Below are 21,423 nucleotides of genomic sequence, written 5' to 3' on the forward strand. Positions count from 1 at the left end.
GGGAAGTGAATCTGACGAATTGAATGATCTGTTGTGCTCCAGGCCACGACAGATTGATTGGCTATCCACCGGTGTACCAGCCCGTCCAATAGGGGCGTCCAAATCGTCTAACTGGGGCGGCACACCCTCTAGGGATGTTGACTCGACGTCCGTTAAGTACGTCTATCCTTGTAGGTATGTTTACAACTAGTATATGATCTCATCACTTTAGCTAGATTAGAGGAATGCGCCTAGAGCAACATTCTGAAATATAGAATTCATCACACTTGCTTATCACACTTGTGCGGTATGAGGATCGAGATGAGACATAGTGGGCAACGTCCACGCAAATTCGTGCTGTTTTACAGGAATGTTGAAATTCTTATCTCCCCCTAACGGCGGGAAGACTGTCTTATTAAAGTGATAACCCATAAATGAGCGGTAAAGAGATCACATGCAAGGGCTCGAAAAGAGTTAGTGTGAAGGAGAATCATAATCGACAAAAGATACACATCCTTCTTTGAGGACCCATGGTGGTACGTTTCGGCGGCACAACTTGGCACATGGAATGCTCACCCAAAAGCGTAAATACGAAAATCGTTAGGTTCGTACCCAGTAACCAACTGTAACGTCATTGAGGTTGGGTGGCAATAGACCTCAAGGCGGACCAACATAACTGCGTACAAGGATTGCATAGCCTTAGGCAGAAACTGAAAACTTGTTACGTTTACCAAAATTCAGGTGATCATTTAAATTGTGCTTTATGATCATTAGGTGAGGCTATTTGGGGTGAACATGGGAATTCGATGTTCAATTATAAACCCAAAACGACATGCAATACTTTATCGAAAAATGTTGATATAAACTCTTCAGCATTATCCAGTCTCCCGGACCTTAAGGGATAAGTAGGGTGGTGAACCCTTAATTGGCCATGAGGTTTAGCAGTAATGTGTGTGGACAAACATGTGACCAGTTTGTCGATTCATCAACCAAAACCATAAGTATTTATTTGGTCTGCATTTTGGTTGAATTAGTCCACATATATTCCCTTGAATTCACTGTGAAAAATGAGTTGTTTTGTATCTTTGCTAGGGATGATTTAGAAATCAAATTTCCCAAAATGAGAAGTGTTTTAGCAAAGTGTGCTTGTAGAACAAAACAAAAGCTAGCAGCTTGAGTTGCTGCAGGTGGACCATGTCAAATTTTTAGGCCGGGGAGTAGAAGCCCAGCAAGTCTGGCTTCTGATGAAGTGGCGCAGATTGGGGCTGCAGGCCCATACGTGAGGAACCCAGGCATGCTGCCCTGGTGATACACACGCAGCAAGCCCAAAAAAAAGGCTGCTGCAGTTTTGGTCCATATTTGGCTCGCGGCTTTGAGCCGCAATTTTCCCATTTTTTGTTTTTTTTTTCTTCGAAATCTAGGGTTTGGAAAAACCATAAATTGCTTCTAATTTCTTTCGATTCTTTGACTCACATATTCTACATAGCATAATTGCGTGTTATATGAAACAAATATATATATATATATATATCGGAAGAAAAATATAAACATAGGAGGGTTCATGCATCATGAGGAATGTTTTCATGCTTCAAGGTCGTTTTAAATATCTTACTTTATTTTAAGTGTACCTGATTGACAGAAAACAAATAAAAGCCTTTGAATTTGTAGAAGTTCCTTATCAGAAAGCTGGAATTGTAGATCCAATGCGTTGTATCACATTCAACACAAAAAAATTGAATTGAATCAATAGCATGTAGATTAATTTAAAATAATAATTAAATTAATTATGAAAAGAATAATTAAAACGTAATACTCTCCTGATTGAATAATAAACTCTCTTTAGCGCAACGTCAAGAGCGTGCTGATAATGTGTTGTAAGCATAATTTACTGAACAATTATGGAAGCCAGAGAGAGAGGGAAGGTGCGGCATAAAGAGACGAAGAGAGATATGTGTAATTGTGAGTATGTTCTATTCCATCTCATTGTGCCTTTATTTATTGTAGTAGGATAGGTAAAAACATTTCCCTTTAGAATTACAACATTAAATTGGTAATCTACTCCTAATAGAAATATAAGATATATTCTCATATCTACTAGGATTTACACAATCACATTCCTATTCCAATAGGCCTGCAACACACATATGTATATATATATATATATTTATTTTTTTTCTGCTACAATACGTTTATTTACACTTCAAAAAGTCTCCCAACAAAAAAGAGTGATCTCGGTTTCACAAAATGGAGCTTTCACTCTCGGCGCCACCCAGTATTCCAACCTCTTCACCTCCGCCACTAAAACCGCTGTTGAGCTTTTCGGTTTCTCGTCCGAATCTCACACCCACTCCGCCGTCTCACCGCCCATTACTTTCTTCACTAAAATCAAACCAGCTCTTGAAGCTCAAAGCCAAGGACTCTCAGAGAACAGCTCCGCCGCGCGCCTCCCTGGCCGAAAACAACGGCTCCACTATGACCGATTCCCCTATCCCAATTAGCTCAGGTAAACCTTAACCCTAATACTAATCCCAATCGCTGAACTGGGTTTTAAAATTAAATGGAGTTCCTAATTGTTGGTGCAATTTTTGCAGGGGCTCGCATTGGGGAGGTCAAGAGGGTGACTAAGGAGACCAATGTTTCGGTCAAGATCAACCTGGACGGCACTGGAATCGCTGATTCCAGTACTGGGATTCCGTTTCTTGATCATATGTTGGATGTCAGTAATCTTTTTCTCTTAGCTCTTTGAAATTGTAGCTCAAAATTCAATCTTTGGTAAAAGGCATTGATATTAATAGTGTTATGGATTTTATTTTGTTAGTAGAAAAAGTATTTTCAGATATCCGAAACCCAGCATTAGGCTTAAGTAGACTATATTTCCTGTCTGTTTACAGAAGAAAGTTGGGTGCTTAATGTTTTTGTTTCTTGTGATTTTGTGTATGGTGCATTGCCTAATTGTTGCGTTTATTTGTTTATTTCAGCAACTCGCTTCGCATGGGTTGCTGGATGTGCATGTAAAGGCTACCGGTGACATTCACATTGATGATCATCACACAAATGAAGATGTTGCTCTTGCTATAGGAACGGTATGGTAGAAGGCAGGCATCTTGATGTTTCCTTTGGAATCTATTGTCTTCCAGCTTCACTTTTGGGATTCCACTCTGTCTCAGAGTAGGCAGCTGATTAAGTTAATTTTGCTTGTTGTGCAGGCTTTGCTTCAAGCACTTGGCGATAGAAAAGGAATCTACAGGTTTGGTGACTTCTCTGCGCCACTTGATGAAGCACTCATACATGTCTCACTGGTATGTTCTGTGCCATCATTTCTTTAACATTATTTAGTGATATTTACCAATTGCAATGTGTTAAAATCTTAAGATGAACTTTTGGATTCATTTGAATGCTTGAGGACAAATTAATTTCAAAGTAACTTATGCATTACAAAATCATAAACTCATGGCTTCATAGCCCATAAATGATCCCTCTAGAGATTTTGGTTATATCCAGATAAGGATTTATTATATGACGAAACTGAGTAAAGATTATCCTAAGGGTTGTGTTTGATCATGATAATTTAATTTCAAATAAAAGAGGTGACTTGCACCGGTTAGCACTAGTATCGGAGTGCTATTTATTTAAGAGGGATAGTTGTCCAGTGGTCGTATACTGAGTTATTTACTTAAGGTTCAGCTGTCCTTGTTTACTCCAAAAAGTAAGAAGTATTTGCTTAACTGGAGGTTTTATTCAGGATTTATCTGGACGACCACATCTGAGTTATGATCTCCAAATACCAACAGAGAGGGTCGGCACATATGACACTCAGGTATTTTACTCGAAAACCTGGGCTTCAAATTCCCGCTGCATATGTTATCCATCTGTAAAGTATTTGCTGGAGATATTGGTTTAATATATGTTACTGTAGGGAGCTACATGAGAACTTTTCTTTCTATTTACTTTTGGAAGATACTAGATGTTCCAATTTACTAATTGTTGTTTGAACTGTCCTTTTCATAGCTGGTGGAACATTTTTTCCAGTCTTTGGTGAATACTTCTGGTATGACACTCCACATACGGCAGGTAACATACAGAGCTTCCTAAAAATCTTGAATCATCAAAATATTGTGTGTTCACAGACTAGAAGTGAACTTCAATGACTGATTGCCATCTCTCATTGTGCATGAATTTCAATTCATTTTTGTATAGACTGCAGTATGAAATGGACATGTTATTTAATGTTTATTTATTAAATTTTTATTCTTCTAATTCTATACATGTCAGTAACTACACCGTTTATGATTTTATTGATTCATGAACTAGCAGGGTGTAATGGTTTTCAAATAGCTCCAGTTTCTTGTTTCTGACAGCTCTCTTCTTTTTTGGGCACAGCTTGCTGGAAGAAATTCTCACCATATCATTGAGGCAACCTTCAAAGCATTTGCAAGGGCTCTCAGACAAGCAACAGAATCTGACCCACGTCGCCTGGGGACCGTGCCAAGGTTTGAAATGAACTTATCTCAATTGAAAATGAATCATAGTCTTTGAATGGATGGTTTATTCCATGAATTCTTTTAATTGCCCCTTGGTTAATCAACCATTTTGGTCAATGCTGTTTACTCTTTGGTATATGAAACTCAATATTCCCTTTGTGGAGTCTATTATGTGCAGTTCAAAAGGCGTCTTGTCACGCGCTTGATGCCTCATATTTCTTCAGTTCCTTGAAGCATATGATGAGGGGATGGATGCCGCGTTGTTGGTCTCTGTCTACATGGCAGATCATTGTTGTATATGTAACATTATAATCGCAATAAACTTTTCCGTGTTGTTGATTCAATGTAGGAACAAAACCAAAGCTTTTGATTTGTTAAAAGAGTTTATGGAATAACCATCCATTTGTTTCCTATGAAAATGTAAAGGGAAATGAGAAGCATAACAAATAAGGAAATGATGGATGATTTGTTTTCTATGGATATAGCTGATGTTAAAAGATCAGTATTCCGACTGCAGCCTACGGGTAACCGTACTAGGCATGTCACAATTACTTGTAGCTCATTTAAACGTATCTGGTTTTTCCTAAGGGCTAACAGTTTCATTAGTGGGGCAAGTTCATTTATGTAAGCACACTTAGTTGTATTGTTGTTGAAAATAAATGCATTTCTTTTCTAATATTGCTTTAATTTCATTATGATGAGAGAATAAACAAGATTTCGTTTTCTTTTTTTCTTTTTTTGCACAAATATATGGTATTAAAACTTTTAGTATATTTTTTTATTTACTTGACAAATTTCTTGACCCTCTACAACGTGCACGGGCATGAATATTTGTTTGAACACTAACCCTCAAATGTAGGGTTATACAATATTAAGCTTTAACCACTTCATCAACAAATTTCTTTCAACATTAAAGAGTAATTGCTGATTTAGTCATCAAATTGTTATCTGAGCAAAAATAAGTACGTAAATTATGATTTTCAAAAAAATCCACTCATTTAAAACTGACAATTACCTCATATTATAAGATTCGAAGCTATTCTATCCAACCAATTTTCCATAAACTTAAGTCATGTGATTCGCTTGTAACACGCTATGAATTTAGGAACTCAAATTCTCCATCCAAATTAGGAATAGAACAACAAACAAAAGAAAATGAGAGGAAGAGTAAGCATAAACATCAGAAAGACCAGTCTATCTATGGTCATCATTGAAGGAAAGAACAGTTACCAACAATTTACCAAGAACAAACCAATTTTAATTCAATCAACCTACCAAGAACAAGAAAAAACGATCGAGCCAACGCCGATGCGCACAAGGGCTACCGTTCCATGAAGCCGAGGCTGGCAGCATAGCACGTCCATGCCGAGGTATCTTGCACTTCTTGTAGTTCATGCAAGAGATGCTTACAGCGACTGTAACAAGTGCTCATCTTCCCATCAATAATATAGTTATATCCTGATTTGCAAGGTTACTTCAATTTTTTTCAATCAACCCTTCGCCACTCGACATAACATCTACAACAACAACAACAACAACAAAGCCTTTTCCCACTAAGTGGGGTCGGCTATATGAATCCTAGAACGCCATTGCGCTCGGTTTTGTGTCATGTCCTCCGTTAGATTCAAGTACTCAAGTCTTTTCTTAGGGTCTCTTCCAAAGTTTTCCTAGGTCTTCCTTTACCCCTTCGGCCCTGAACCTCTGTCCCGTAGTCACATTTTCGAACCGGAGCGTCAGTAGGCATTCTTTGCACATGTCCAAACCACCGGAACCGATTTTCTCTCATATTTCCTTCAATTTTGGCTACTCCTACTTTACCTCGGATATCCTCATTCCCAATCTTATCCTTTCTCGTGTGCCCATACATCCCACGAAGCATCCTCATCTCCGCTACACCCATTTTGTGTACGTGTTGATGCTTCACCGCCCAACATTCTGTGCCATACAACATCGCTGGCCTTATTGCCGTCCTATAAAATTTTCCCTTGAGCTTCAGTGGCCTACGACGGTCACACAACACGCCGGATGCACTCTTACACTTCATCCATCCAGCTTGTATTCTATGGTTGAGATCTCCATCTAATTCTCCGTTCTCTTGCAAGATAGATCCTAGGTAGCGAAAACGGTCACTTTTTGTGATCTTCGCTAGATTGCTCCGGTCATTAGTGTGGATAAGTATATAAATGGATAGAGATAGGAAAGCAAACACAAGATGTACGTGGTTCACCCAGATTGGCTACGTCCACGGAATAGAGGAGTTCTCATTAATTGTGAAGGGTTCACACAAGTACATAGGTTCAAGCTCTCCTTTAGTGAGTACAAGTGAATGATTTAGTACAAATGACATTAGGAAATATTGTGGGAGAATGATCTCGTAACCACGAAACTTCTAAGTACCGGAGTGTGGTATCGTCTTGACTTGCCTTATCTGTCTCATAGGTAGATGTGGCATCTTCTCTGGAAGTACTCTTCCTCCATCCAGGGGTGGTATCTGTAACTGGTGGAGATGCACAAGGTAATGTATCAATTTCACTTGAAGCTTACTTGTAGTTTCAGGCTTGGTCAAGCGCGATACAAACCATGTAGTAGGAGTCCCCCAAGTCGCCGAGCTAGGGGATCTGCTGAAAGAGGTGACAGACAAGGTAAGCAATCAGAGCTCCGGCTGATTGTTCACATTCTCCCTATCTTGCAGGCAGCATGAAGGATAAAGAGAAGAAAAATGAGAAGAGATGATATGGGATACTTTTGCTTTTGAAGAAGTAACTTTCCACAGGCTTATTCTTGAACTGGGCTGGAGGGTTTTCTGGTTTCCTCCAGAGTATAAGGCCGACTGAAGAATTTGAGGGTCAAAACAAGTCCATCAAATCTAGTGTACGTTCGACCCTGCTGATATGGGATACTTTTGCTTTTGACAGAGTAGTGGATGTATCGGCACATGTGCTGTTACGCTTGTCTCCACATGCTTCCTTGTATCCTTCTCACTTGCCCTATCTGTTCCTCAGGCAGATGCGGTATCTTCCTTGGAAGCATAAGATGTTGAAGATGAGTACTCGAGAGCAATGCCAGGTAAGTAATCAGGTAAAAGGTTCTAAGCAGTCAGTTCCTGGCTGGAAGCTTGATTCCAAGTGCTGACTGATTGCTCTATTTCTCCTTGTCTTGCAGGTAAGAACAAGGCCAAAGGAAAAGACAGGGAAAAAGCATGATATGGGATACTCTTGCTTTTAACCCTGATGATATGAGATATTCTTGCTCTAGTATAGCTTGTTTACAGAGGTATTATCGGGGGGAAAGAAAGCTGAATATTTCGAAAGGCTTCGTTGGGAGTGCCCTCTCAGATAAGAGGAAGGGTTGAACATTTTTGCAGGTCTGCCTGTCCGTTGGGGATGGAGGTCGACATATATATGAGTCTCCCTAACATCAAGTAATAATGCTATTCCTTTACCCTGCTTGGTCATAGTACGGTAGTGGGAGCTGCCAGCTTCACATGTTTTAACTCTGTCAGAGCACTTTGAAAAAGTGGTCTGTGTTATCTGGAAAGCTGATGTTGCGTGTGAAGATTACAGACAAGCTTTATCCAAGGAGATCCAGCTCTTGAAGTTGGGAAAGTGGTGCCTCTTCGGTTTTCGAACAAGCAATCCTGTCGGGGATCTGGCTCTCGAGATTCGGAGAACGATGCCTCTTCAATTTTTAAGAAAGCAATCCTGCTGGGGGTCTGGCTCTCGAGATTCAGAGAGCGGTGTCTTTTCGATTTTTGAGAAAGTAATCATGTTGGGAGTCTGGCTCTCGAGATTCGGAGGGCAGTGCCTCTTCGATTTTGGAGCCAGCAATCTTGTTGGGAGTGTTTTCTCGAATGTGAGTAAAGGTTGGGCATGTTTGCTAGTCTACCTTGCCACGAAGCACAGAGGTTGACACACAGGGACTTTCCAATTATCCAGCAGTGGTACTGTTCCTTTACCCTCTCTTTGATTTTTGAGAAAGTAATCATGTTGGGAGTCTGGCTCTCGAGATTCGGAGGGTGGTGCCTCTTCGATTTTAGAGCAAGCAATTTTGTTGGGAGTGCTTTCTCGAATGTGAGTAAAGGTTGGGCATGTTTGCTAGTCTACCTTGCCACGAAGCACAGAGGTTGACACACAAGGACTTTCCAATTATCCAGCAGTGGTACTGTTCCTTTACCCTCTCTTCGATTTTTGAGAAACTAATCATGTTGGGAGTCTGGCTCTCGAGATTCGGAGGGCGGTGCCTCTTCGATTTTGGAGCAAGCAATCTTGTTGGGAGTGTTTTCTCGAATGTGAGTAAAGGTTGGGCATGTTTGCTAGTCTACCTTGCCACGAAGCACAGAGGTTGACACACCGGGACTTTCCAATTATCCAGCAGTGGTACTGTTCCTTTACCCTTGTGGGTAATAATATGGTAGCTAGACCTTCAAAATTTATGTGTCTAAACTTTGTTAGTGTTGTTTCTTTGCTATTCTTTTACCCTTCTTGGTCAGAGCGATGTAGTGGGAGCTGCAAGCTTCACGTGTCTCAACTTTGTCAGAGAACTTTGGCAAAGTTATCTGTGGTACCCATGAGCTACTGTTGCATGTGGGAAGTGGGTGATTGAACAGTACGATTCATGTGCTTTCTACTTCGCCAGAAATCTTTGACAGAATGCCCATAATTTCCGCAAAGCTGAGTGTGCGTGTGACAGGTGCTGACAAGGCTGGAAAAGTAGGTGCCTTTTCGATTTCTGAGATCGGCCCTCGTGGTCTCTGAGCAGCCCAGCTTTTAAGAAAGCAAGCCTCTTTGATTTCTGAGATCGTCCTTCATGGTCTTTGATCAGCCCAGCTTTTGAGAAAGTAAATGCCTCTTCGATTTCTGAGATCGACCCTCGTGGTCTCCGAGCAGCCCAACTTTTGAGAAAGCAAACGCCTCTTCGATTTCTGAGCAGGCGCCTCTTCGATTTCTGAAGATTCGTCGAGTGCAGATTTTTATAGGGGCTGACATTAAGTTCCAAAGCACACTTGAATATCCACCAGTAGGAGCTCCATTCTTGCACTTCTAAGATCTTGATTTGTCCGACCTCTTCTTTCTTCAACACCTTTGAAAATGTCTGGCCCATCCGACCGTCGTTTTGACTTGAACCTTGTTGAAGAGGCAGCTCCGCCTTCTCCAGACAACATATGGCGCCCATCCTTCGTCTCCCCTACTGGTCCTCTTACCGTTGGGGATTCCGTGATGAAGAATGATATGACCGCTGCGGTAGTGGCCAGGAACCTTCTCACTCTCAAAGATAACAGACTACTTTCCAAACGGTCTGATGAGTTGACTGTTAAGGATTCTCTGGCTCTCAGTGTTCAGTGTTCAGGTTCTGTGTCTAATATGGCCCAACGCCTATTTGCTCGAACCCGCCAAGTTGAATCATTGGCAGCTGAAGTGATGAGTCTCAAACAGGAGATTAGAGGGCTCAAGCATGAGAATAAACAGTTGCACTGGCTCGCACATGACTATGCTACAAACATGAAGAGGAAGCTTGACCAGATGAAGGAATCTGATGGTCAGGTTTTACTTGATCATCAGAGATTTGTGGGTTTGTTCCAAAGGCATTTATTGCCTTCGTCTTCTGGGGCTGTCCCGCGTAATGAAGCTCCAAATGATCAACCTCTGATGCCTCATCCTTCTAGGGTTCTGTCCAGTACTGAGGCTCTGAATGATCCCCCTCCGGTGCCTTCTCTTTCTGGGTCTCTACCGACTGCTGAGACTTCTCCTAAGCAACCTTCGTGAAGGCTCCCTCTTGTTTGTTTATTTTGACTCAAGTATATGTACATATTTGTAACTTATCGGGGATATCAATAAATAAGCTTTCCTTCATTTCAACGTATTGTGTTAAATACACCAAAGCCTTCTTCGCTAAGTTCTTTGAATTTTCTTTTGTTGAAGTTTGTATGTTGAAGCTTTGTGAGTGGAGCATGTAGGTTGAGGTAGTGTTCCCTTAATTTCCTGAGTGAGGAAAACTTCTCGGTTGGAGACTTGGAAAATCCAAGTCACTGAGTGGGATCGGCTATATGAATCTTAGAACGCCATTGTGTTCTGTCCTGTGTCATGTTCTCCGTTAGATCCAAGTACTCTAAGTCTTTTCTTAGGGTCTCTTCCAAAGTTTTCCTAGGTCTTCCTCTACCCCTTCGGCCCTAAACCTCTGTCCCATAGTCGTATCTTCTAATCGGAGCGTCAGTAGGCCTTCTTTGCACATGTCCAAACCACCGTAACCGATTTTCTCTCATCTTTCCTTCAATTTCGGCTACTCCTACTTTACCCCGGATATCCTCATTCCTAATCTTATCATTTCTCGTGTGCCCACACATCCAACGAAGCATCCTCATCTCCGCTACACCCATTTTGTGTACATGTTGATGCTTCACCGCCCAACATTCTGTGCCATACAGCATCGCCGGCCTTATTGCCGTCCTATAAAATTTTCCCTTGAGCTTCAGTGGCATACGGCGGTCACACAACACGCCGGATGCACTCTTCCACTTCATCCATCCAGCTTGTATTCTATGGTTGAGATCTCCATCTAATTCTCCGTTCTTTTGCAAGATAGATCCTAGGTAACGAAAACGGTCGCTCTTTGGTATTTCTTAATCTCCGATCCTCACCCTTAACTCGTTTTGGCCTCCATTTGCACTGAACTTACACTCCATATATTCTGTCTTTGATCGGCTTAGGCGAAGACCTTTAGATTCCAACACTTCTCTCCAAAGGTTAAGCTTTGCATTTACCCATTCCTGAGTTTCATCTATCAACACTATATTGTCTGCGAAAAGCATACACCAAGGAATATCATCTTGAATATGTCCTGTTAACTCATCCATTACCAACGCAAAAAGGTAAGGACTTAAGGATGAGCCTTGATGTAATCCTACAGTTATGGGAAAGCTTTCGGTTTGTCTTTCATGAGTTCTTACGGCAGTCTTTGCTCCTTCATACATATCCTGTATAGCTTGGATATATGCTACTCGTACTCATTTCTTCTCTAAAATCCTCCAAAGAATGTCTCTTGGGACCCTATCATACGCTTTTTCCAAATCTATAAAGACCATGTGTAAATCCTTTTTCCCATCTCTATATCTTTCCATCAATCTTCGTAAGAGATAGATTGCCTCCATGGTTGAGCGCCCTGGCATGAACCCGAATTGGTTGTCCGAAACCCGTGTCTCTTGCCTCAATCTATGCTCAATGACTCTCTCCCAGAGCTTCATTGTATGACTCATTAGCTTAATACCCCTATAGTTCATGCAATTTTGTACATCGCCCTTATTCTTGTAGATAGGCACCAAAGTGCTCGTTAGCCACTCATTTGGCATCTTCTTCGTTTTCAAAATCCTATTGAAAAGGTCAGTGAGCCATATTATACCTGTCTCTCCCAAAACTTTCCACACTTCGATTGGTATATCGTCTGGGCCTACTGCTTTTCTATGCTTCATCTTCTTCAAAGCTACAACCACTTCTTCCTTCCGGATTCTACGATAAAAAGAGTAGTTTCTACACTCTTCTGAGTTACTCAACTCCCCTAAAGAAGCACTCATTTCATGTCCTTCATTGAAAAGATTATGAAAATAACCTTTCCATCTGTCTTTAACCGCATTCTCTGTAGCAAGAACCTTTCCATCCTCATCCTTGATGCACCTCACTTGGTTTAGGTCCCTTGTCTTATTTTCCCTTGCTCTAGCTAGTTTATAGATATCCAACTCTCCTTCTTTGGTATCTAGTCGCTTATACATATCGTCATAAGCCGCTAACTAAGCTTCTCTCACAGCTTTCTTCGCCTCTTGCTTCGCTTTTCTATACCTTTCACCATTTTCATCGGTCCTATCCTTGTATAAGGCTTTACAACATTCCTTCTTAGCCTTCACCTTTGTTTGTACCTCCTCATTCCACCACCAAGATTCCTCTTGGTGTGGGGCAAAGCCCTTGGACTCTCCTAATACCTCTTTTGCTACTTTTCGGATACAACTAGCCATGAAATCCCACATTTGGTTAGCTTCCCCCTCTCTATCCCACACATACTGGGTGATTACTTTCTCTTTGAAAATGGCTTGTTTTTCTTCTTTTAGGTTCCACCATCTAGTCCTTGGGCACTTCCAAGTCTTGTTCTTTTTTCTCACTCTTTTGATATGTACATCCATCACCAACAAGCGATGTTGATTAGCCACGCTCTCTCCTGGTATAACTTTGCAATCCTTACAAGTTATACGATCCCCTTTCCTCATTAGTATCTATTTGTATTTTTGACGACCCACTCTTGTAGGTGATCACATGTTCTTCTCTCTTCTTAAAGAAGGTGTTGGCTAAGAAGAGATCATATGCCATTGCAAAATCCAAGATAGCTTCCCCATCCTCGTTTCTCTCCCCAAAACCATGGCCACCATGAAAACCTCCATAGTTTCCTGTCTCCCTGCCCACGTGTCCATTTAAATCTCCTCCTATAAATAACTTCTCCGTCTGAGCAATTCCTTGCACCAAGTCTTCAAGGTCTTCCCAAAATTTCTCCTTCGAACTCGTATCCAACCCTACTTGAGGTGCGTACGCACTAATCACATTGATAAGTTCTTGTCCTATTACAATCTTGATTGCCATGATTCTATCTCCTACCCTCTTGACATCTACAACATCTTGTGTCAAGGTCTTGTCCACGATGATGCCAACACCGTTTCTCGTTCTATTTGTGCCCGAATACCATAGTTTAAACCCTGAGTTTTCTAGATCCTTTGCCTTACGACCAACCCACTTAGTTTCTTGTAGGCACATAACATTTATCCTTCTCCTCACCATAACTTCTACTACTTCCATAGATTTTCCCGTCAAGGTTCCTATATTCCACGTTCCTAAACGCATTTTGCTCTCTTGAACTCTACCTTTCTGTCCTAGCTTCTTCACCCTTCCCCGTCTAATAGGATCAAAGTACTTCTTTTGTGTGTCCCGTGTAAAGTTGATAGGAGCATATGCTCCCAAACAACTTTGAGTGGAGTCGTTCGAAAAGAAGTTTCTATAGCCCCCTTGCTCATTTAACACTGCATCCGAGTGCCGATGGAGATACAGCGACCCTTGCTCACTTATCACTGTGCTCGGGCTACACAGCGCGCCACTTACGGGTGACGCCCTAGCTTTAGCGCGATTTCGTTCTGGATTCATTTTCATAAGGATTCGACGTAATCATGGAGTGCCGGCTGTCGACTACCTGACGCCCTCCCCCTCCTCCTTTATCCGGGCTTGGGACCGGCAATGTAAGATAAACTTACACGGCGGAGTTACTCGACATAACATCTACCGGCACCAAATTTGAACAAACTCCAAAATTAAACAAAATTAGAACGAAACATGCTGGTGTCAATTCTTTTTCAATCAACCTTTCGCCACCCGACATAACATCTACTGGTCCAAATTTGAACAAACTCCAAAATTAAACAAAATCAGAACGAAACATGATGGTGTCTGTGATCATGAATCATCAGTGGTACGTATACAAAATGTATCATCTTGCAAAGTTTCTTTTTGCTCCTAAGCAGCGAATATCAACCAAAACTGCAAACAAACACGGCTTATTTGATCCTTTTCGTGTTTTTGTAGATTCTTTCAGGGCTAATATATGTGAAAAATGGATGATATTGATGATTTACAGACATTGACTTCTGCATTGGAGTTTTTCTTAGAAAGCGGAGCGCTACAGAGTTGAAGGAGCCTTGCTGCATAAACATTATCTGCCTATATATTGAGCCTATTGCAAAACCTAAATCAAAATACTCATACGAGCTTTTTCCAAAATAAAAAATAAAAAAATAAAAAAATAATTCACACGAGCTTCATAGTGATAGTGTTTGATTTTTGGGTTGAATTGATTCAATGGAACTTAGGAACTGTGTATATGAAATTGAAAATGTGCATAGAGAAAGATTAGAGAGTCATGGAAGCTTCTAGGTCTGAGAATGCTCATTGGATTCTACTTTCTCGAGCAAGATGCTCGGAAGGAATATATGACCGTTGGAGGAGTAACAAACTCACTATCTCTCATCATTACAAAAACAATCACAACCATCCATTCTTAAGTCATCATGTAAGTGCTTACACTTGTCATGAGTTATGACTCACTACAATCTAATCTAAGATGCCATATGGAATATGATCCAATGGCTCACATTAAATCCTACAATCTGCATATAAACTTAACCATCACAACAAATGCATTTATACATCAACACCCCATTCTAAATGTTTTGCTGATTTCACTCCAAGTGCGGCTCTTAAGTACTCAAATTTATCTTTAGGTAGAGCTTTAGTAAAGATGTCAGCCAATTGCTCTTCTGTTTTGCAATACTTCAATTCAATTGTGCCATCTTGAATTGCATCTCTTATGAAGTGATACCTTTTGTTGATATGTCTGGTTTTCTGGTGAAACACTGGATTCTTAGACATGGCTATGACAGAGGTATTGTCACATAGCAAGGGTGTAGCCTCCACTTGTTCCTCTCCAAAATCAGATAGCACAAACCTTAGCCACATTGCTTGTGTTGTAGCTTCTACAGCACTTACATATTTAGCTTCTGCAGTGGATAAAGCCACACTGCATTGCTTGATAGAAGCCCAAGAGAATATCCCTGAGCCAAAACTGAATGCATAACCCGAGGTACTATTCATATCATCTTCACTCCCTACCTAGTCACTATCACAATAGCCTATCAACACAACTTTTTTACCTTCACATACTCAATTCCAAAATCCAGTGTCCCTTATACATATCTCAAGACCCTTTTAGCTGTCCCCATGTGCTTTATGGTATGCTTATGCATAAATCTTGCCAACAAACAGGATGCATACATCAAATCTGGTCTAGTACCTGTTAGGTATAACAAACTACCAACCATCTTCCTATATAAGCCTTCATCTGCTTCCTCACTTCCATCAACCTTAGACAACTTTTCATTGATAGCAAGTGGTATTTTCACTGCTTTACAGTCTTGTAAACCAAACTTCTCAAGTAAAGACTAGGCATATTTCTTCCGATGAATAAATGTGCCCTTCTCAGTTTGAATTATGCCCAAACCAAGGAAATGATGCAACAATCCCAAGTCTGACATCTCATATTGCTTCATCATGTCCATCTTAAATTCTTGAATCATTTCATCAGAACTCCCTGTGTAGATAATATCATCTACATACAGAGACACAATAAGCACACTTGCATCACTGAATTTGGTATATAAAGTAGTTTCACTTTGGCTTCTTTTAAATCCAAACTTGTTGAAGTAGGTATCTATCTCATCATACCAAGCTCTGGGAGCTTGTTTCATACCATATAAAGCCTTTTTCAGTCTGTAAACCTTGTCTTCTTGTCCTTTCACTTTAAATCCCTGTGGTTGATCAACTTATACTTCCTCATGCAGTGTACCATCTAGAAATGCATATTTGACATCCAATTGGAACAATCTCTATTCCTTATGAGCTGCCAATGCAATTAAAGTCCTAATGGTATATGGCATGCCCCGATCCCGATATTCTCCGAACACCAGGATAGGTACGTGCTGGCCAACACCCGAAGGTGACGGAAGCCATTTAGAATGCATGAGAACAAGAAATAAATAAGACTTATAAATTTAAATATAATTAATATGCAAATTAGGAACGTGTTCAGAGCACACATCTAATCTAAAACACTAAAAGAAAATAATATAAATTGAATGAATAAAAGAATGGATCCTACACCGATAAGACTTGAAGATGCCGATGCAGAAATGCCCTAACGCCAGGATTATACGCCTCGATTCTAAGTCATGAAGGGGCACAAAACAAACATGAGTGGACCAAGTTGATATATAATAATAATAATAAAACAGTTGTCAACATACTAACCCCTAAAGTTTTATGAAAATCAATAGCATAATATGTAGTAGGTTTTCCGAAAACCCTAGCATGCCATAAAACCTTCAAAACATACATCATATATAGTGCGCTAACTAGTGGTATCAGGATCAATATCTATTCAATCAGAACCTTTCATTTGCCAAACATGCCATTTAGAACACTTCCTTCATTTGCCAAACAAGCCCAACCTACGCCTGGCACGAAGCCAAAATAAATATCATTGCCAAACAGGCCAACCTAAGCCCGTCACAAAGCCAATATAAATATCATTGCCAAACAGGCATAACAATGACCACTAGCTACGCATAAAGCATTGAATATAGTCTTTCCAAATATAAGTACATATATCTCAAAAACATCTTCATAGTATAAAGTCATCCATCATCTATACTATAAAGAAGTGTGTAAAAACATGTTCTAAATAGTATATTGTCATCCATCAGATATCGTACAAAGAACATGGGTTCGATAGAAAATATGATATTCCAAAATATTTTAAGTAAACATAATATCTCATAAAACGTTTCATAAAACGTAATCATTAAATCATGCTTTTCATGCATGCAATTATACTATTAAAACATGCATTTTAGAAGGGGTCTACTCATAGATACTTCGCCGTTGAAAAGCCACGCAAACTAGCGAAGATAGAAACGCCATAATAAATGCACCTAAGCACATAAAGGGTCCAATCAGTAAAAATCTATTCAAACGATTGAATTTGGGAAAACGGGTTCAGGACGTCGAAATTAGCCTAGGAGGGGTCCCAAACGAAAACCCCAAAAAGTCAACATTGACCATTTGACTAGTCAAAGTCAACGTTGACTGTTGACCGGGTCAACTGTCAGACTGGGTCGGGTCAAGGTCAACGATCCGGGTTGGATCGGTCCACTGGGTTGGGTCAAGGCCTAAAGGGTTTGGGATTGGGTTCTAAGGCCCAAGGGTTTTTTGGGTTTGGGTTTTGGGCTTAAGGCCCGAAGGGTTTAAGGTTTAGGATGAACGGGTTATGGACAACTCAAGTTCCATTCGACCCTAAGGCTGGTTCTTTTAGGTTATAACACACGGGCTTGGGCTTGGAAGCCCGGCCCAGGGTATAGGGTTAAAAGGGTGTACGGGCCTAAGGCTCTAAAGGAAATGGCCCAAAGGCCTTTAGGTTTTAGAAACTAAATAATTAAAATAATTAAAATAAAACATAGGTTTTGGGTTGGGTTTAACGGGCATAAGGCCCGAGTCCTATACATGGTTCAAATGGGCCTAGTTTGATTGGGTTTTGGATGAGCTAGCCCAACGGCCTGGTTCGATAGGAAAGAGGACGCTAGAGCTTCCTCAGCTCCGGTTGACGACGATCTATTTCCTTAGGGTCTGATCTAGGTGTTAAAACAAAGGTAGGAGTGAGAGGAAGAGAGTGTTACCTGAGACTCGACGTGGAAAGGCTGGAGGTGGCTGGGTTTTGCTTGACACTCACTGAGCTCGCCAAGGTCTGGGTTTTGGGTGCCCTTTAGGTGCTTTGGAGTTTCACAAAGATAAAGGGAGAGATAGTAAACGTCGGTGATGGTGGTGGTACTATCGTCGGTGAGTGCGACGGTCTCAAGTGTGAGTGGGTGATGTGGGTGTCAATCGAGAAAAGGGAAAATGAAAAAGATAAAGAGAGGTTATGTGTGTGAGAGAAAGAGATAGAGAAAAGTGTGAGTGCTGAGTGAGAGTGAAGTATCGGGGAAGGAGAAAGAGAGAATAAAGGAAAGGGTTAGGGAATTGCTGCGTGGCAACTAAAGAGATGAGAGAAAATCTAAAAAGGATCCGGATTGGTTAAGGATAAAGGGGATCAAAATGTACAAAGGTGTAAACCTTTAGGGGAAATGTAAAATTAATAATAAATTTGGGGAAGGGTTTTATAGTATGAAGCTTTACCACTGGTGCAAATGTTTCATTGAAATTAACCTCAGGCTTTTGTGAATAGCCCTTTGTCATTAACCTTGCCTTGTTCTTTTGCACTTAGCCATCAAGGTTAAGTTTTGTCTTATAGACCCATTTGACACCAATCATTGGTTTATCAAATGGCCTATTCACTAACTCCCAGGTATCATTCTTTTCTATCATTTCAATCTTTGTGTACATAGCATTTCTTCAAGCTTCATCTTCTAATGCCTCTTAAAAAACACTCAGGTTCCATTACACAGAAATGCACCTCTCATGTACTTCATTTAGGCTTCTAAACCTGGGAGAAGTATGATCATGCTCTTGTGGACCAACTTGCCTCACTTGTTCTCCTTGACTTGTAGGAGAAGCAATAACTTGCTGATGTTGCTCCTGCAATGACTCTGTGCACTCCACATCTCCAACATTCTCTTAAATCTCAACATTGATCCCTTCATCTCCATGTACTCAATTAGCAACTGCAATAGTCACATTTTTCTCAGCATAAGATTTCCAATCCCAACTAGCATTCTCATCGAAAATCATATCTATAGAGATAACTATTTTCTTGGTTTTAGGATTATACAACACAGGTTCCATAACTAAGAAATACACATTTGACACTTGTTGCATCCAATTTCTTTCTCATTTGTGATGGAACTTGTGCATAACATAGAGATCCAAACACTGTTAAGTGTTTCACTCTAGGCTTTCTTCCACTATAGGCTTCAAATGGAGTCTTCTTATTCAGGACTTTTGTAGGGCATCTATTGAGAATATAGACTGCAGTGTTAATTGCTTCTACCCAAAACTCAAATGAAATACCCTTCTACAACATCATGCATTTAGCCATTTCTGCAACGGTCCTATCTCTCCTATCTGCAACACCATTTTGTTGAGGAGAATAGGCCACTATGAGCTGTCTTTCCAAGCTAAGATCTTCACAAAACTTAGAGAATTCAAGAGAAGTGTACTCTCATCCTATGTCACTTCTTAATTTCTTTAGTTTGTACCTACTTTATAGCTCAACAGTTGCTTTGAATCTCTTAAACACACCAAATGCCTCAGGCTTACTTCTCAGAAAATAAAACCCATCACATTCTGGTGCAATCATTTACGAAAGTAATGAACTACTTATTTCCAGCTTTGGTAGGTGTTTGCATAGGTCCACAGATATCAGTATGAACCAACTCCAATGGTAGAGCAGCTCTCCAATTAGTTTCCTTGGGAAAAGCATATCTGCAATGCTTGCCAAGTGCACATCCTTCACACATTGTGGTGTTCACTTTCAACTTAGGTAATCTAGTCACCATTTCATGCTCTTGTAGTTGTATTAGAGCACTCATGTTCAAATGCCCTAGTCTTCTGTGCCATATCTCAGCAACTTGTCCAACACTAGCTCTCATAACTATTTGAATTCTTGGTTGCAACTTTAAAGGAAAGCTTTTATTTCCCTTCATAGGGATCTTAACAACTAAGTTGGAACATGTGAAATTATCATAAATTCTAACTTCAATACCCCCAAATACAAGGTAGTACCCATGTTCCATCATCTGTCCTACACTCAACAAATTTTCTTTTAAACCAAGCACCAACATTATCTCCTTTATGTACCTTTTGCCTTGCTTAGTTTCAACTAGCAAGTCACCTTTTTCCAACTACATTGACCAATTGCCATGTGCCCATCTCAACTTTAGCAGTGACACTTCTATCAATATTCACCAAGAGGTCTTTTCTCCCTGTCATGTGATTGTTGTAGCCACTATCAACATACCAAATGTCTTCACCCTTCTTCACCGCAGCTGATATATATACATAAAATATTGTTGGAGTGTTCTCCACTTGACCAACATAATTCACTTGCTTAGTAGCTTTCTTAGACCTGCAATCTTTGGCAAAATGGCCTGGCTTATCACAATTATGACACCTTGGTTTCCCCTTGAACCAACATTCTCCAAAGTGCAATTTGTCACAATATTTGCAAGGGTTATTGGCTTCATCAGAAGTTCCAACAATTTTCCCTTGTTGATGCACATGTTTGTTATCCCACTTTTTACCATTTGTCTTCCAATTCTTTGTTGATTTGAAATTTTGATTGGCATTATAATTGTTCATCTTGGGAGCTATACTCAAACTAGCAAATGCCTTCTCACTGCTATTTTCAGAATGCCTCTCAATTCGTTGTTCATACCCTTTTAGAGTAGCAACAACATCCTGCACATCAACAATCTCCAAATCCCTAGTATTTTCAATCACATTAACAATACTATCATAAGATTTAGGAAGATTAATTAACAACTTCCGCACAATTCTTTGATTTCCAATATCTTCACCATAACTCTTCATTTGTGTAATAAGATCAAGTAATCGCACAAGATACACAGAGAATGTCTCATGCTCACCCATTCGAGTATATTTAAAACCATGCCTTAAACTTTGAAGTTTCACAGATCTTACCTGCTTGTCACCAACAAACTGTTGCTTCAGTACATCCCAAGCTTCTTTTGTCGTCTCTAGTTTGGCGATCCTTGGGAAAATTTCATCCGACACAGCCCCGTGAATGATGCCGAGAGCTTTAGCATCCTTGACCATGTTCTTCTTTAGAAACTTAAGCTTGTTTGTAGTGAGCTCTTATTCTCTCTTTGTTGGGGGACTATATCTCTTCTCAACCATATCCCAGAGATCATGAGATTTGAATATGGTCTTCATCTTTATCTGCCAGAAATCGAAGTTTTCTCCATTGAAAACCAGTGCTCGAAGATCAGCACCACTCGATCCAGCTATATTAGACTTGTTATCGAGTAACCCAGAAACTTTCAAAGTTTTTTTCAATTGCAGCAAAACCCGATTCTCCTCCCAGATCGAGATCGAACCTGGCTCCGAGGCCATGATAGTGTTTGATTTCTGGGTTGAATTGATTCAATGGAAAGGTGTATATGAAATTGAAAATGTGCAAAGAGAAAGATTAGAGAGTCATGGAAGATTCAAGGTCTGAGAATGCTCATTGGATTCTACTCTCTCGAACAAGATGCTCGGAAGGAATATATAATTGTCACTTAAGTCATTAGTTCTTCTAGCATTGGCATAGTGATCAATGACTGCAGTGACGGTGACAACCTTCGTGTGTCTTCTATTTGGTCCCGAATTTCCTTGGC

General features: G+C 40.4%; 2 protein-coding genes across 2 annotated transcripts; one reads left to right on the forward strand and one right to left on the reverse strand.

Moving 5' to 3' along the window:
- Nucleotides 1-2,141: 2,141 nt before the first annotated feature.
- On the forward strand, nt 2,142-4,940 carry LOC103414651 (imidazoleglycerol-phosphate dehydratase 1, chloroplastic-like). The gene is made up of 8 exons (XM_008353014.4): nt 2,142-2,482; nt 2,571-2,695; nt 2,958-3,062; nt 3,186-3,278; nt 3,722-3,796; nt 3,988-4,050; nt 4,360-4,469; nt 4,639-4,940. Exons 1-8 carry the CDS (start codon nt 2,224-2,226, stop codon nt 4,664-4,666), a joined length of 858 nt encoding a protein of 285 aa, XP_008351236.1. The 5' UTR covers nt 2,142-2,223; the 3' UTR covers nt 4,667-4,940.
- Nucleotides 4,941-19,912: 14,972 nt separating this feature from the next.
- Nucleotides 19,913-20,860, reverse strand: LOC108175050 (uncharacterized). The gene is made up of 2 exons (XM_017336847.1): nt 20,726-20,860; nt 19,913-20,608 (listed from the first exon to the last, which is right to left on the reverse strand). Exons 1-2 carry the CDS (start codon nt 20,858-20,860, stop codon nt 19,913-19,915), a joined length of 831 nt encoding a protein of 276 aa, XP_017192336.1.
- Nucleotides 20,861-21,423: the final 563 nt, after the last annotated feature.

This window comes from Malus domestica, chromosome 13 (assembly GCF_042453785.1).
Source record: "Malus domestica chromosome 13, GDT2T_hap1".
NCBI lineage: Eukaryota > Viridiplantae > Streptophyta > Magnoliopsida > Rosales > Rosaceae > Malus > Malus domestica.

Coding starts and splice junctions, on each gene's coding strand:
- LOC103414651 (XM_008353014.4), top strand. CDS start 2,224: ATGGAGCTTTCACTCTCGGCGCCACCCAGTATTCCAACCTCTTCACCT. Junction 2,483..2,570: donor CCCTATCCCAATTAGCTCAG/GTAAACCTTAAC, acceptor CAATTTTTGCAG/GGGCTCGCATTGGGGAGGTC. Junction 4,051..4,359: donor TGACACTCCACATACGGCAG/GTAACATACAGA, acceptor TTTTGGGCACAG/CTTGCTGGAAGAAATTCTCA.
- LOC108175050 (XM_017336847.1), bottom strand. CDS start 20,860: ATGGTCAAGGATGCTAAAGCTCTCGGCATCATTCACGGGGCTGTGTCG. Junction 20,609..20,725: donor AGTTTGTTGGTGACAAGCAG/GTAAGATCTGTG, acceptor ACACAAATGAAG/AGTTATGGTGAAGATATTGG.